Raw genomic sequence first — 13811 nt, 5'->3', positions numbered from 1 at the left:
GGCGACCGTCTCCACTATCATCGAATCCAAAATAAAATGGTATACCAAATTTTTGTTTGTTTTAAAAAGTGTTCGGTAGGTTTTTGAAATGAAAAAAATCGATTCATTTTGATTTCTTAATATATATCTGCATATAAATTTATTCTTTCGTTCTCTTTTTTTAATTTTCACAAAAAATATGTATCAATACAAACGACGACATTTTCAATTCATTCTTTTGATTAATTAGCTCCGACACGTGAGAGATGTGGGTTTTTCTTTCTGAATGTTTTTTTTTTTGTTTCGAATTTTATACATATAATATGACGAGAAAAACGATGATTTTACAATGATTTATGGGCATGTTGATGATAATATGGTTTAATCTCGCGTACGAAGACCCCAAATCGATGTTCGCCGACTTCCTACGGTTGGTCTTGCCACGGCCGAATGCTTATATTTATTTACTCCAATGTGCGGAAACTTTTCACTCAGAATCGACAGTGCTTGATCTGACAATACACCAAATACATCGATAAATTGTAGCGCTTTCAATTGATAGATTTCCCTAGAGCATCATGGAATACAAATGTGATTAATGAATTGAATTGTTTGACCAATGTTTGACTGATGCGACAAGTGCATGAAACAAGAATATAAATTACTTACAGATACGCAGACACACTTAAATTGTAACAACGGGATAATGACAAATATTCCAAATGTTCCAAATTGGCAACAATGCCAATTGTTTCCGACGTAAGTGCTGTACAATCTGATAAATCTAATTCACGTAATTGTGGACAACGAGATACAATTTTTTTCAAAACTGAAAAATTGAGGAAAACAATTGTTTCATTGCGTGATTCAAATATTGATTGCAATACGGTACTTACTATCATCAGTCATTGTTTTTCGGCATCCAGCGATATTCAGTCGTGTCATATTATCATTAATATAATGTGCGAATTCACGTAAACTGTGCACCTCCAGCGATGTCCACGAGATATTTAATGTGTGTAATCTGAAAAATTGAAAAACAATCAAGAAATGGCATTAAAGCTCAAAAATAATGTGTACCATACCCTTTCAATGAGCCAAGTATTTTTTTAACGCCATACGGATTGATGCCAGTGCACATGGACAAATTAAGCACTTCTAATTTTCGATTTTGTGCAATTGCCTTGCAAACGGCATCATTGACTGGCACATGCTCAAGACTTAGTTTACGAAGTTGACGACACTTTGTGAATAATTGAACCAATGAATCGGTTGAAATAACTGCCATACTTAAATCCAAATATTGAACTTTCGTGGAATAATCCTTTTGTAATCGAGACATATCGAATATGGGCTCAAGAATCTACAATCAAAATAGAAGAAAAAAAAAAAGATTTTCAATAAACGTTCGTCCGTCAAGTACAATAACAAAAATCAATGCATCAAATCGTTGTTACCTTGCTTTGTGCCAAGCGTAGAATAATGGCGCCACGCACTAGTATGCGGCCCAATGCATATGGTTGAATGGTTTTTCCGGCCAAATCCAATCGTGCCCATAGCGATTCATCTTGAACAACACGACAAAAACGATGATTGACCAGGCTACAACGGTTAAGTGTTTTTTTCGGTAGCCATTTGAAAATCAATAGTAAAACTTCATCGGATAATTTTGTAAAATTATCTTCGCCAGTATAAAGCCGTGGATCACGTCGTTGATACATGAAAAAACTGTCACCATTGTTTGCCGCTTTTTTGATGTCATCCAAATCGGGCGATTGAATTGGTGTTGCATTTCCAATTGTTGCCAATGGACTGCGACCTTTATGCTTCATTGGACTATCACATACGGTATTTTCTTTTTGAATTTTTTTCATTGAATTACCAAGAATTGCCCGTCCTTCCGGTGGATGGGCAATTGTTTGATTGCCAGCAAATGATGTTGATTGACCGCTGGTGCTGCTGCTGCCGTTGCTACCAACATTTTCTTGTTGCTGCAGAATGCCACGGAAATTTGTTCGATTGCATGGTATAAGTGTGGCCGGTGTAAAATCATGATTCGCCTGCATTTCAGTTGGAAAATTGCTGCACTCATTTTTCGATTCAGAACCATTTAACGTGGGCAATGAATTTGCTTCGTTGGACGATAGATGCACGTCGCTCATTGTATTTTGATCTAAATTACTTTCCGTTTCGCTGAACGGTTCCGCCAAATCCGATTCATCAACGATCGAATCGTTCGATGTGTCCGGTGGTATCATGCTAAGCGCTGAACTTGGCGGTGCAAACGATGCAATTGCACTGCTCACAAGTGACGATTGATTTGATTCATCTGAATCTAAAACACCGAAACCCATATCGCTCACCGCAAATAGCGACGAGAGTGGTGATGATTTTGATGCACTTCTTAGATTTGCGAAGCGAATATGTGACGATTCACTTTTGTCAACAGATGATGAGGGATCCAAATTTTCGTCAGTTGGAGAATTTCTTTGTCGTTTATTGCTACAAGGGAAAACAAAAATGTGCAGAAAAATAAGAAATTCAAATAAAATTGAATGCAAAGACAGTTTCGTTCTATCTTTTCAAATCGAATTGCATGCATGAGGCAACAGTGTGTAGACATACAAAATGCACACCTCGACACAAATGCAATGTTCGTTTGGTTTTATAAATTTACCTTATGTATGAGTTTTCATCGTCTGTATCACTTGTATTTAATTTATGTTTCGAACCAGTTTCATCCATAATGTAACAATTTTCCGACAAATGAACAAATTTAATTCGTTGCGTTTAATTTGCAAAGTCATAAATATATATATATTTCTTGGTCTATGTTGTTTTTTTTACAGTATGTTGAATCGTTTCTTTCGTCTCTCTTTTGGTGCGAGGTTCGGAATCTGTCACTACAACCAGATAAATAACGCGCAAACAAAACTGCTTGAAATTCTAGCAGAATTTCAGCCGGTAAAATAAACCGAAAACTGACTTTTGCCACTTTTAAACCGATTTGTACCGTTTGCATCGAGCTGTCTTGTTAGACTTTTACAATAACAAATTATGAGCATGTACATAACCAATAATATTGAAAAGAATTCAGATTCTTTTTATTTTTGTTTTTAAAATTTCCAAAACAAAGTATGTAAATTATAAATTTTTTTAATTAAAAATTGGATTGTGTATACGTTTGTCTGGTGTATCTAATGTTTTTTCTTAGAAGAGCTGTGATTGACATCGGCCGAAAATCCGTTGGATATGATTTTCGATTGTATTGTAATGCATCAAAACAATTTAAAAATCAAGGTGGCCGATCAGATGGTGCAAAAAGTTCATTTGAAAATGATGAAAACAAAAGTGAAAATAAGGAAGAAGATGCAGACAAACAACAAGAGAAACAGTACAATAACAATAATGAATCATTCAATGAAAAAGATCTAATGATACGCGGTCAATTTCATGAACTGGCCATAAAAAACCGCGAAACATTTTTAAATATGGTGCATATGTTTGTCGAACGTGATAAACATCGTCGGCATCATGTGGAATTCATTTATGCTGCACTCAAGCATATGGAAGAGTTTGGCGTTCATCGTGACATCGAAGTGTACAAAGAGATTCTGAATGTTATGCCAAAGGGAAAAATGATAGCAACAAATATGTTTCAAGCGGAATTTATGCATTATCCAAAACAACAGGACTGTGCCACATTTTTATTGGATCAAATGGAATACAATGGTTTGTTTCTTTTCTCGATTATAATTTGAGAGTGTTTTTTCTCATATCTTTTTTTTTCGTTATTAATATAGCCGTGATGCCTGATGTGGAATTGGGAGATTTAATTCAAAATATTTTTGGACTTAGAAGTCATCCGTACTATAAATACGGGCGTATGATGTATTGGATGCCAAAATTTAAGCATCTTTCACCATATCTATTGCCCGATCCCGTACCAGAAGATCCACTTGAATTGGCCAAATTGGCGGTGCGACAAATGTGCACCGTTGATGTTGAGTCTGTCGTTGATGTGCTCAAAACAGAACACGTCGAGAGCAGTTTGGATAAGACATGGATTGTGAGCGGTCAAAGTCCGGAACAGAAAAATCTATTGGCAAAACATTCAATTGAATCACCGCTAAAAGTAAAGGGTCCGTTTGCAATTTGGCTTCGAAATCGATCGATAAAGTACTTTACATTAGTTGGAGACGCTGAACCCGATGACAAATTTGCACCCGAAGAAGATGAAGATGGTAAGCGAACATCGATTGCCAATCGTATTATTTCATATTGTAATTTTGAGTTCATTTTAGATGTTAGCAATATGCCGTTACCGAATTTTTTGAAATTCATGTCACCGAAAGAGACACAAGTTGAAGTACGAAAACCAAATCGTTCAATTCACCAACAAGACGACGGTACAATTTATGGAATTTGTGCAACAGGAACATCAACCAAAGACTCACTTTTATCGTGGATTCGACTGTTAGAAGTGAATGGAAATCCAAGTTTAGCGCACATCCCAGTCTTATTTACATTTAGCACACCAGTTGATGATAGAGCATTAGTTGTATCAAATAATCATGAAAATGTTAACGCCAAGAAATGATTCGAATGATTCGTTTGTTTATAGAATGGAAAAAATTGTCACATTTTAATAAAACATTTATTCAAAATCACAGAAAAATTCTTTTCATTTATCCATTTTCATATATAAATATATACTTCATTTTGTATTTCGTTTGCTTTGATGGATCAATATCAAATTGCAGTAGGTAGTTAAAAAAAATGAGTTGAGAGAGAGAAAAAAAAGTCTACATAATCGGTTATCATAAAATTTAATCACACACAAGCGATTAACTTGAGATACGTTTTGTTTGTTTGTTTTAAATAAATATTCAGGATAATTAATAATTATAGTTATAATTAAAAGTTGTTGACGTCAACCAGTGAAAAACCAAAACCGTTTTTAATGCAGCATGTTGTTGTTTGAGCACTGTACATTTAAAAAAACAGCATCATTTAACTTAAATGATTTAAGTATAAGCCATTTTGTATTTTCGTGTTGTTGTTGTTTTTGTCCTGAAACCGATCATATATACTATTGCATCGTTGGTTGACCTTTTAATGAATGTTAAGAATCAAACTGACTAGATTCTGAATCGGAGAAAAAAAAAATTATTTTGCACGCTGTGTATTAATGGGGAAAGCTTGTGTGACATAGCCGATGCCTTTGTTTTTTCCCTCTCTGAATAGAATGCGTTGGCCAGGTATTACGTATTCCGGATGGCACATGAATCGAAATAGAACTGAAGCCTGTTCATTCGTTCCAATTTTACCGCATCCCATGATTCCCTCGACGACCGCCGTTTGTCGAATGCTTCCAATATGCACGGTTGTTTGAAAGCCTTCATAAATTGCTGTTGCATGATACAAAACCGAGATTTTCGCTTGAAAGAACCAAGATCCATACGGTTCGACAACATCAGCAGCACTGGGTGTATATTGATCTGAATGAAGTAATATCATGCCTGACCTAAGTGGTGGTAGATTTTCATCTTGTACAAATGCCAATGATGAACTTTGGCCTGCCCGAACCATTCGACACGGTGCCCGATTTCGATGAATCGATTGTACCGTAACCGGATAGAAAGAGCCATCTTGTAGCGGTCCAATTTGCATTTGAGTATCTTCTGTGAGAACACCTTTCACCAACAAGCCACCGACAACCGAACCAATGCCATTAATTTTGAAAATTTCATCAACAATAAATTCGCATGGTTCTTGTTCCAACCGCTCTTTTTCGGCATTGCTAATGCCGGGCGATAATAAGAATAAGAAACGTGTCAATAAATCCAAACCTTCACCCGTCACATTTGATACATAAAAGATAGGCACAATTTGTTCGGGAAATTGTCGTGCGCCAGCCGTAATGACATCATCATTTGTTTGTATCAAAAATGGCATTTTGCGACACTCAACCGATCCAATGATTGATTTCAGTTTGGTCAGAGTGGCATCGGGCGAAATGTTTTCGATTTTTGTCACAACAATGAAGTAAGACATGTCGAGCGCTTGAATTAAATCCAAATGTTCATAAGTCATGCTATTGATACCTTCGGCACTGACCACCAACATTGAAAAATGTGGATGATAACCAGTTAGTGCTTGAACCGTTGTTTTCAAATATCTTCGATGGCCGGCCAAATCCATAAATGTGACCAATTTGCTTGAGTTCTCGGTTATTTCTTCGGCTGTCATCATATCCATTGACAAATTTATAACATTTCCCTGCGTATCAAAACCAAGTGATTCGTGTGATATGCATGATGTTCGGCCCGATTGAATTTCATGCCGATGACGGAACATATTTAATCGAGCCGATCCTCGTCCATTATCCAATTCACCTTGCGTTAAAACGCCCAACAATGTACTTTTGCCTGCGTTCACACCGCCCACCACACTGACACGTATTTCAATGCTGTTCTGATCGTCAGGTATTTTTCGGACCAGAACTTCGGCCACCGAACGCTTTGTTGACACGACTTTTCGACGAAGTATTGTTGTCGTTGCGCCCAATTTATTGGCCATTTTTTTCAGTGTATCCAACGACGCTGCCATATCAGCATTATTCAAACCATGTAAAACACCCGAATCAAGAACACCAATTTCGTAAACTGCTTCACCTTTACCCTCTCTCAGTCGCCATTTCATTTGTGTCACCAGATGTTCGAAGCGCTGCGACGATGTATTGATCAATTTCAATTTGTATTCAATATTACCGAGTTGAGGTTCTGGCGGCAATTGATCTAGTCCAAAATCTAATACAATATTTACATTGTCCTCGTCTTGCTGCAATTGATCGGTTTGCTGCTGTAGCGTTGCCTTCTTCTTTTTGTTCTTTTTTCGAAAAGTCTTTTTGCCATGATTGTAGCCATCATTCTTTTGATTGTTATTCGACTCAATCGAATCGTTTGGATCAAATAAACTTATGAAATCCATCAAATTTGCGATACTTTTTATCTGTAATTGGAGACAGAATGAAACAAATAAGTAACTATATTAAAAATCGATACATTTAAATGTGTTTATAAACACAGACCATAACATTGATGCCAAAAACTTAAAATATACCATACGCAATTAGTTCAATCCAATTATGTAATGAAATGGAAAATTGTTATTTAAAAAGAAAAAAAACGATTTTTCTGTGTGCGAACAATAATAAGAATGCAAACGTAGACTGTTCTTGAGAATAAGTAAACCAAAACGAAACCCGTCCACAAAATACATATCGTTTCGACAATTTGCAATAATCAAGGTGATATCGTGATACAAATCAATTTGAAAGGTAATATGAATGCCATTACGGTTTCACGGGTGTTGATAGATGTGTATGGTTCAACTTGAACGAAATAAAAACCACAAAAGAGCTACACAATATTTTCAAACTTTCACTTCCAAATGGGAAAATATCATGCGATCGAACGAGAAAAAAAAAACTAAAAAAAATGCAACGGAAAAAGATCAATCGAAAAAAAAACTGCAACACACAAACTCACGAATTTATTAAAACAGCACAGCTGAGAAGCTGAAACCAAAATCAAACAAAAAGTTAACTGTTCATTGATTTAGATATGTTATGAAATATTTTCGAATATGTTATGAAATAACCTCTGTGCACACTATGATATGATAAAAAAGCAACAACATTCGTGCTTCCTTAAGATGTAAACAAATGACGCAATGTACACATTGTTGTTGCAATATCTGGTTTCCGATTAGAGTCGAGCGCTCGAGATTTTGTTTGATGATTTAGTTTGCCAACAAATTTGATGTGTTTGTTTTAAAATCGGTTGCAGTAGACAAAGCAAAAACATCAGAATATAAACAAAATTTGCCGATTTGGCGTTGCGGTCTTCATACCAACAATAGAGCATCATTTTTATCGATTTTTGTGTTTGCATGTATGTATGTAGCAATGACCTTGGCTGTCACACACCATATACATAAAATGCCAATTTGAGCTATTTGCCGCTGAAAAATGTCTTTCATTCGATCCGACACTTTGCCGAGCAATAATTAAAAATACATTTTTTTCCCAGCAATTAAACATTGCCATTTTAATGAGCAAAACATTCGATGTGAGAAACATTTTTTTTTCTATCTATTTTGGCAAAGGAAACAAAAATTCGTGCGGAACTACCGCACATCAACTCTTTTTTAATCAAGAGCTACAATTTGTAAATGCAAAGCAAACGAGAGAAACGAACCAAATATATGGTATCGAATGATGACGAAATTTAAGCATATGATTTGCGTAATTAAACGAAAAATTCACGACGAGACATTGCCCAAAAATTTGTCATAAATTTATATGTATCTATTTACTTTGAACTTTTATTACAATATTATTTTGTAAATTTGTATTCAAATTGTTTGGTTTTTCATTGCGGTCTTCTATCGATTTGGCATTTTAAATACAGAGAATAAAGTGATTTTAAAAATACACATCAATCGTCTTTGTTTCACTTCGAATTTCGATTTTCTTTCTTTGAGGCACAAACAACACTAGAACAACACACATTTGTTTTTAATAGAACAAAGTAAATATATTCGCTTACACGTTCAGCTGCTACTTTGTTTTCCGAAATCAGGTTTTTAGCGTCTTTCTTTCGATCGATGTCTTCTGATATTTGTTTTTCCTGTATTTTTTTTGTTCGTCGTCGTCGGTGATGTCAAAATTGTATCTTATCGCCGAGCAGAAGTTTTTAAGTTGAAACACCTTTTGACGCACACAATATTTTGCTATTTTGTGTGTGTGTTTTTTGCTTGTTGTTGCTGTTCTTTTGTTTGATTTTGAGCGTACAGGCCAGTGTTTATGGACTAAAAAAATGTTTTATTCTCTCCATTGACGTTTGGCCGATTTCTCACATCCGAACCTTTACTCAATTTCGTGTTATCATTTTTCGATTTATATCAACCTCTGTCAAACTTTAATAACCATTTTTTCCTATTATTATTGCGATACTGTAGCCAAAGTCTACAATAATTTCCTGTAAGTTGGGTATAAATTTTTTGCTTCTTGTTGATTGCTTAAACTCGAATATGAACACAGAATATTAATAATGTATACACACAGTCAAAGTTTTGCAGCTGATTTCTTCAAGGTTCAATTTAAAACTAAAGTCGATTGTCAGTGTGAACAGAGTGTGACTAATGCCAATGTTTACCGCATGATGGAGCCGCCGATTCGAATAAAATGAACCGTTTCACATTCGGTACAAATATTATTCGGTAGATGTATTGCATAAGTAAATAAACAATTGATACAGCAAATGATGAAATTATTTGTTGAACGAAAATGTTATCAGTGAATTATACAAATTTTGAAACTAATTGAAACTTGTAACAAATTATTTCGTTTTATAATTTTTATATTTACCAACAACTATACGTATATTTTCTTTCATCAGCTATTTGCCAACTACTCAAACCAAACTTCATACAATGGTTTAATTTTTGCAAAATTCAACGACAGACTATTAGTTCGGAACTAATGTATTTTTTGAAAATGTAGTGAATCAAATACAACATATTTTGATAGTGATAAAAGGAGCAAGAAGATGATCTGTTGCAAGTTTCAATTAGTTTCAAAATTTACACATTTCACTGCATTTCTTTAGAAGCTTGAAAAATAAAAAAAACAGAAATATGACCATAAAAATTTAATTCTGTGCTTTTAATTTTTTATTTTATTAATTATTTAATTATTGTTGTTGTTGAACATACTGTATCAGTTAATCAAATGAAAAAATAAGTGAAGAAAACTTCTTATTCTGATACAAATTTATTTGTATCAGAATAAGAAGTTTTCTTCACTTATTTTTTCAATTATTTAATATCATAAAAAGATTGAAAAGATTTGATATTAATCAATTTTCTTTGTTAACGCGTTATTTGATTAATTATTCACAATACTCTGATTAATCAGTTATTTGGATTATCAATATGCCTGACTGTGGAGAATCATTGAAGAATGATTCAGAGTTAAAGTATTAAAATATTACGTTTTTTCTTGTTTTTTTGTTTTACTAGAAAAACTCAACTAATAAATATTACGAATGTGGATATTGATGCCAGGTGTTTGTGGATGAGAGTTTTTCTATGTATATTTTTGCTTTGGTTAACGAAATTTAAAAAAAAAAATTATTCTTCTGCATATACAGCGCACCGTTTTCAATGAATTTTAGGCTTCACCGTTTTCAATGAATCTTTGCTCTTCATCTTCTTCGAATTCAACATCTTCGTCCGCCGTTGCTTCCTGAAAATTTACAATATTTTTGTAAATAAACACAATTAGTAATTATAAAACGAATTTAAGTACTTGATACTGCTGATATTCCGATATCAGATCGTTCAAATTCGATTCGGCTTCGGTAAATTCCATTTCATCCATACCTTCGCCTGTGTACCTATTTATTGCAAATACACAAATAGTACATACTAATAAGAATCGCATTCGAGCCAAACAATGTTTTATTATAGCTATTTAGCTCACCAGTGTAAAAATGCTTTGCGTCTGAACATGACAGAAAACTGCTCGGAAATTCGTTTGAATATTTCTTGTATGGATGTATTGTTTCCAATGAATGTCGCTGACATTTTCAATCCACGTGGTGGAATATCGCAAGCAGCCACTTTTATATTGTTTGGTATCCATTCAACGAAATAGTTGCTATTTTTATTTTGAACGGCAAAAATTTGCGTATCAACTTCTTTCATCGACATTTTACCTTTATTTTTGTTATGCATCGATACAAATGGACAATGTTCAATATTATTTTAAATTATATATTAAGGTGACGAAAATAAACCAGAATTAAAAAAAGGACTAACGAAAAACCATCTTCGAATAAGATGAAAAAGTTCGGCTTTTTCTTACCTCGGAATATGACGGCAACGGTTAAGTATTTACCGTGTCTTGGATCGCATGCTGTCATCATATTCTTTGCATCGAACATTTGTTGTGTTAATTCGGCCACCGACACAGCTCGATACTGTTGAGATCCTCTGGCAGTGAGCGGCGCAAAACCTGGCATAAAGAAATGCAATCTTGGAAATGGCACCATATTTACAGCCAATTTACGTAAATCAGCATTTAATTGACCCGGAAAACGAAAGCATGTTGTCACACCGCTCATCGTTAACTATTTGACGCACATGTACACCAAGGAAAAGCAATGAACGAACGAACGATATTAAGTGGCTGAAAGGTGAGTTTATCATATTTGTTAAATGAGTATTACAAACCGAAACAAGATGATTCAAGTCCCCATATGTTGGCGATGATAGTTTTAGCGTACGGAAACAAATATCGTAAAGTGCTTCATTATCAATGCAAAAAGTCTGATCGGTATTTTCGACAAGCTGATGAACTGATAAGGTTGCATTGTATGGTTCGACAACTGTATCAGACACCTATAAATAGTTTGATGCAAATAAATAATGATGAGTATCATCCGTTCAAATAGATCGTATTGCATTGAAATACCTTTGGTGATGGTACAACTGAAAATGTTGCCATGATACGATCCGGATATTCTTCGCGAATCTTTGAAATGAGCAATGTACCCAAGCCGGAGCCAGTACCTCCACCCAAACTGTGAGCCAATTGAAAACCTTGCAAGCAATCGCAACCTTCGGCTTCTTTACGCACGACATCCAAAACCGAATCAACCAATTCAGCACCTTCGGTATAGTGACCTTTGGCCCAATTGTTACCTGCCATTTACAATGAAGAACATTTTCAATTGAAATGAACACATTAAAATGCATGAACTTTCAATGGAATGACATTAAAAAGTAAAAATAACAGACATACCGGCGCCAGATTGACCGAAAACAAAGTTATCTAAATGAAATCAAAGAAAACGAAAACAACCATTTTTGTGTTGCACATCAAAAACTAAAATATTCCAAATGATTTGGCAAAAAAAAACAAACCTGGACGAAACAGTTGACCGTACGGACACATGCGTACTGTATCCATGGTTCCTGGCTCCAAATCAATTAGAATTGCACGAGGCACATATTTTCCACCATTTGCTTCGGTATAGTAAACATTGATGCGCTCCAATTGTAAATCGCTATCGCCATGGTACATGCCGTTCGGATCGATTCCATGTTCGTCAGAGATAACTTCCCAAAACTGTGAAAACGTTAAAGAACAAACATAAATCAGAATGTGTTGTGTGCAAGCAAACGAATGGCAACCGACAAATCTATGGATTGAACTCCCAGCTTTCATTCCACATTTTTTTTTGTCACATACACATACGCATCTCTCATTCGGCTATAATATTCAATATTTAAAACAATTCAACATTCATGAGAATTCATTCGAAATCAACACAAACGAATGTGTAATTTGATTTAATAGTCAGTGCAAATGCATCGCAATTGGGCTAGGTTAAGAATTCATGAACGAGAATGAAGTAAAACGAAGACAAAAATAAAACGTAATAAGACTTTTTCGAGAAAAAAAATGTAAAAATCTGGTTGATCATCGTGCCGAAAAAGGGAGTGAAAATAAAAATGTACATTTATTATAACTTTACGCACCTTGGAACCAATTTGATTTCCACATTGACCTAAAGATGTAGAGAAGAGAAAGAGAGAGAGTGAGAGTGAGAGGAAATAGTTTTTGCCAAAGTTCTCGACGTAATATATGTATAAACTAACCGGCTTGTAAATGAATTATCTCCCGCATTGTATATATCGTTGCGATTTAAAATGACACGTCAATTCTATATATCCAGTAAATCCGTTAACACAAAATTGTATCGTTTTTGTTGTTTTGAGAGTTTAATTTTTACGATAAACGTCAAACGTGAAGTGCGAGCATAAATAGAAAAAAAAACACAACAGTGAAAAATGTGCGTCTCAATTTTATTCAACACTCATAAACGACCAAACGATATAGTATACAAGACACACGTTAAGTATGCTCACGTAAAGTAGAATAGTAAAATAAGCTAAAGGAAAAATGTCAGCGTACACAATACGATGTATAACACTTAAAAAGGGTGTAAAACTAACGAAAGTAAATATAAATTTTCTGATAAAATACTACGCACTACTTTCCGTCGAATATTGTTTATTTACAGTCGCTTGTATTTGAATCGTTTTCAATTCTGTCATTTTGGATTTGTTTCTCCTTTTTTCTCCCACTTGCTCCAATCTTACTTTGTACCTTGCTCTATTCACGTGTATAGAATTGCTATACATACATACGACAATTGGTGTGCGCGAATGCACACATAAGCTCGAAAAATTGTGGTAGATTCTCGCCGGTAGGCTTTCGATTCCACATGCCACTAATTGTTTTTTTTTCTGTTGTTTTATTTCGAGCCTTGTCTGTGGACGCGCTCGCGCGCTACAGATTCGCAAAAGCGTGAGAGTGAGGTTGAATGTTCGCAGCAACAAAACGATCTTCGTTTTCTACTTTGAAATAATAATCAACAAGTGTCTATTTTTACACATACAATACAGTGTGTCGTACACAGGTCCGTGCATTGTTTAACCGCTGTTCACGCAATATGGAGCATCATTTGCTCATATGGTTCTCATTCGTTGTTTTGTTTGTATCTTTCATTTTATTTTTTGTATTCACATGCATGTATTTTCCATCTGAAATGGAATAATAACAACGATGACAACGATAAATTGTATGCAATGTGCAACAATCAGTCTATGTAACCCAATGAACTTTGTTTGTTAGTCGCATTCAACTGTGTGAACTTTTGAAGTCGAATGACATACACACACTAGAGCACGCA

At 34.8% G+C, this 13811-nt stretch overlaps 4 protein-coding genes across 6 annotated transcripts; 1 reads left to right on the top strand and 3 right to left on the bottom strand.

Annotated features, from left to right (window-relative positions):
- Window positions 1-131: 131 nt before the first annotated feature.
- On the bottom strand, window positions 132-2945 carry LOC116339189 (S-phase kinase-associated protein 2). Its single transcript, XM_031764906.1, has 6 exons — window positions 2657-2945; window positions 1437-2481; window positions 1065-1342; window positions 876-1003; window positions 649-808; window positions 132-547 (listed from the first exon to the last, which is right to left on the bottom strand). The coding sequence occupies exons 1-6, from the start codon at window positions 2722-2724 to the stop codon at window positions 361-363; spliced, it is 1866 nt and encodes a 621-aa protein (XP_031620766.1). The 5' UTR covers window positions 2725-2945; the 3' UTR covers window positions 132-360.
- A 92-nt stretch (window positions 2946-3037) lies between these two features.
- On the top strand, window positions 3038-4651 carry LOC116339190 (evolutionarily conserved signaling intermediate in Toll pathway, mitochondrial). Its single transcript, XM_031764907.1, has 3 exons — window positions 3038-3711; window positions 3783-4223; window positions 4284-4651. Exons 1-3 carry the CDS (start codon window positions 3180-3182, stop codon window positions 4577-4579), a joined length of 1269 nt encoding a protein of 422 aa, XP_031620767.1. The 5' UTR covers window positions 3038-3179; the 3' UTR covers window positions 4580-4651.
- A 479-nt stretch (window positions 4652-5130) lies between these two features.
- On the bottom strand, window positions 5131-9162 carry LOC116339211 (GTP-binding protein 2). 3 transcript variants are annotated; one of them, XM_031764952.1, is made up of 2 exons: window positions 8595-9162; window positions 5131-6993 (listed from the first exon to the last, which is right to left on the bottom strand). In XM_031764952.1, the coding sequence occupies exon 2, from the start codon at window positions 6970-6972 to the stop codon at window positions 5149-5151; it is 1824 nt and encodes a 607-aa protein (XP_031620812.1). In that variant the 5' UTR covers window positions 6973-6993; window positions 8595-9162; the 3' UTR covers window positions 5131-5148. The 3 variants fall into 3 exon arrangements, with proteins under 3 accessions (XP_031620812.1, XP_031620814.1, XP_031620815.1); XM_031764954.1 differs by lacking the exon at window positions 8595-9162 and adding an exon at window positions 7533-8209; XM_031764955.1 differs by lacking the exon at window positions 8595-9162 and adding an exon at window positions 7341-7457.
- A 982-nt stretch (window positions 9163-10144) lies between these two features.
- On the bottom strand, window positions 10145-13728 carry LOC116339174 (tubulin beta-1 chain-like). The gene is made up of 11 exons (XM_031764890.1): window positions 13110-13728; window positions 12715-12779; window positions 12595-12623; window positions 11977-12181; window positions 11855-11884; window positions 11525-11754; window positions 11284-11451; window positions 10916-11180; window positions 10532-10766; window positions 10358-10445; window positions 10145-10294 (listed from the first exon to the last, which is right to left on the bottom strand). The coding sequence occupies exons 2-11, from the start codon at window positions 12740-12742 to the stop codon at window positions 10220-10222; spliced, it is 1353 nt and encodes a 450-aa protein (XP_031620750.1). The 5' UTR covers window positions 12743-12779; window positions 13110-13728; the 3' UTR covers window positions 10145-10219.
- Between the last annotated feature and the right edge of the window lie 83 nt (window positions 13729-13811).

Source organism: Contarinia nasturtii, unplaced genomic scaffold, assembly GCF_009176525.2.
Source record: "Contarinia nasturtii isolate CC-2019 unplaced genomic scaffold, AAFC_CNas_1.1 Cnas_scaffold_493, whole genome shotgun sequence".
In the NCBI taxonomy this organism is placed as follows: domain Eukaryota; kingdom Metazoa; phylum Arthropoda; class Insecta; order Diptera; family Cecidomyiidae; genus Contarinia; species Contarinia nasturtii.
Note: the sequence above shows the minus strand (reverse complement) of the source record. Positions and strands in the feature narration are given on the sequence as shown.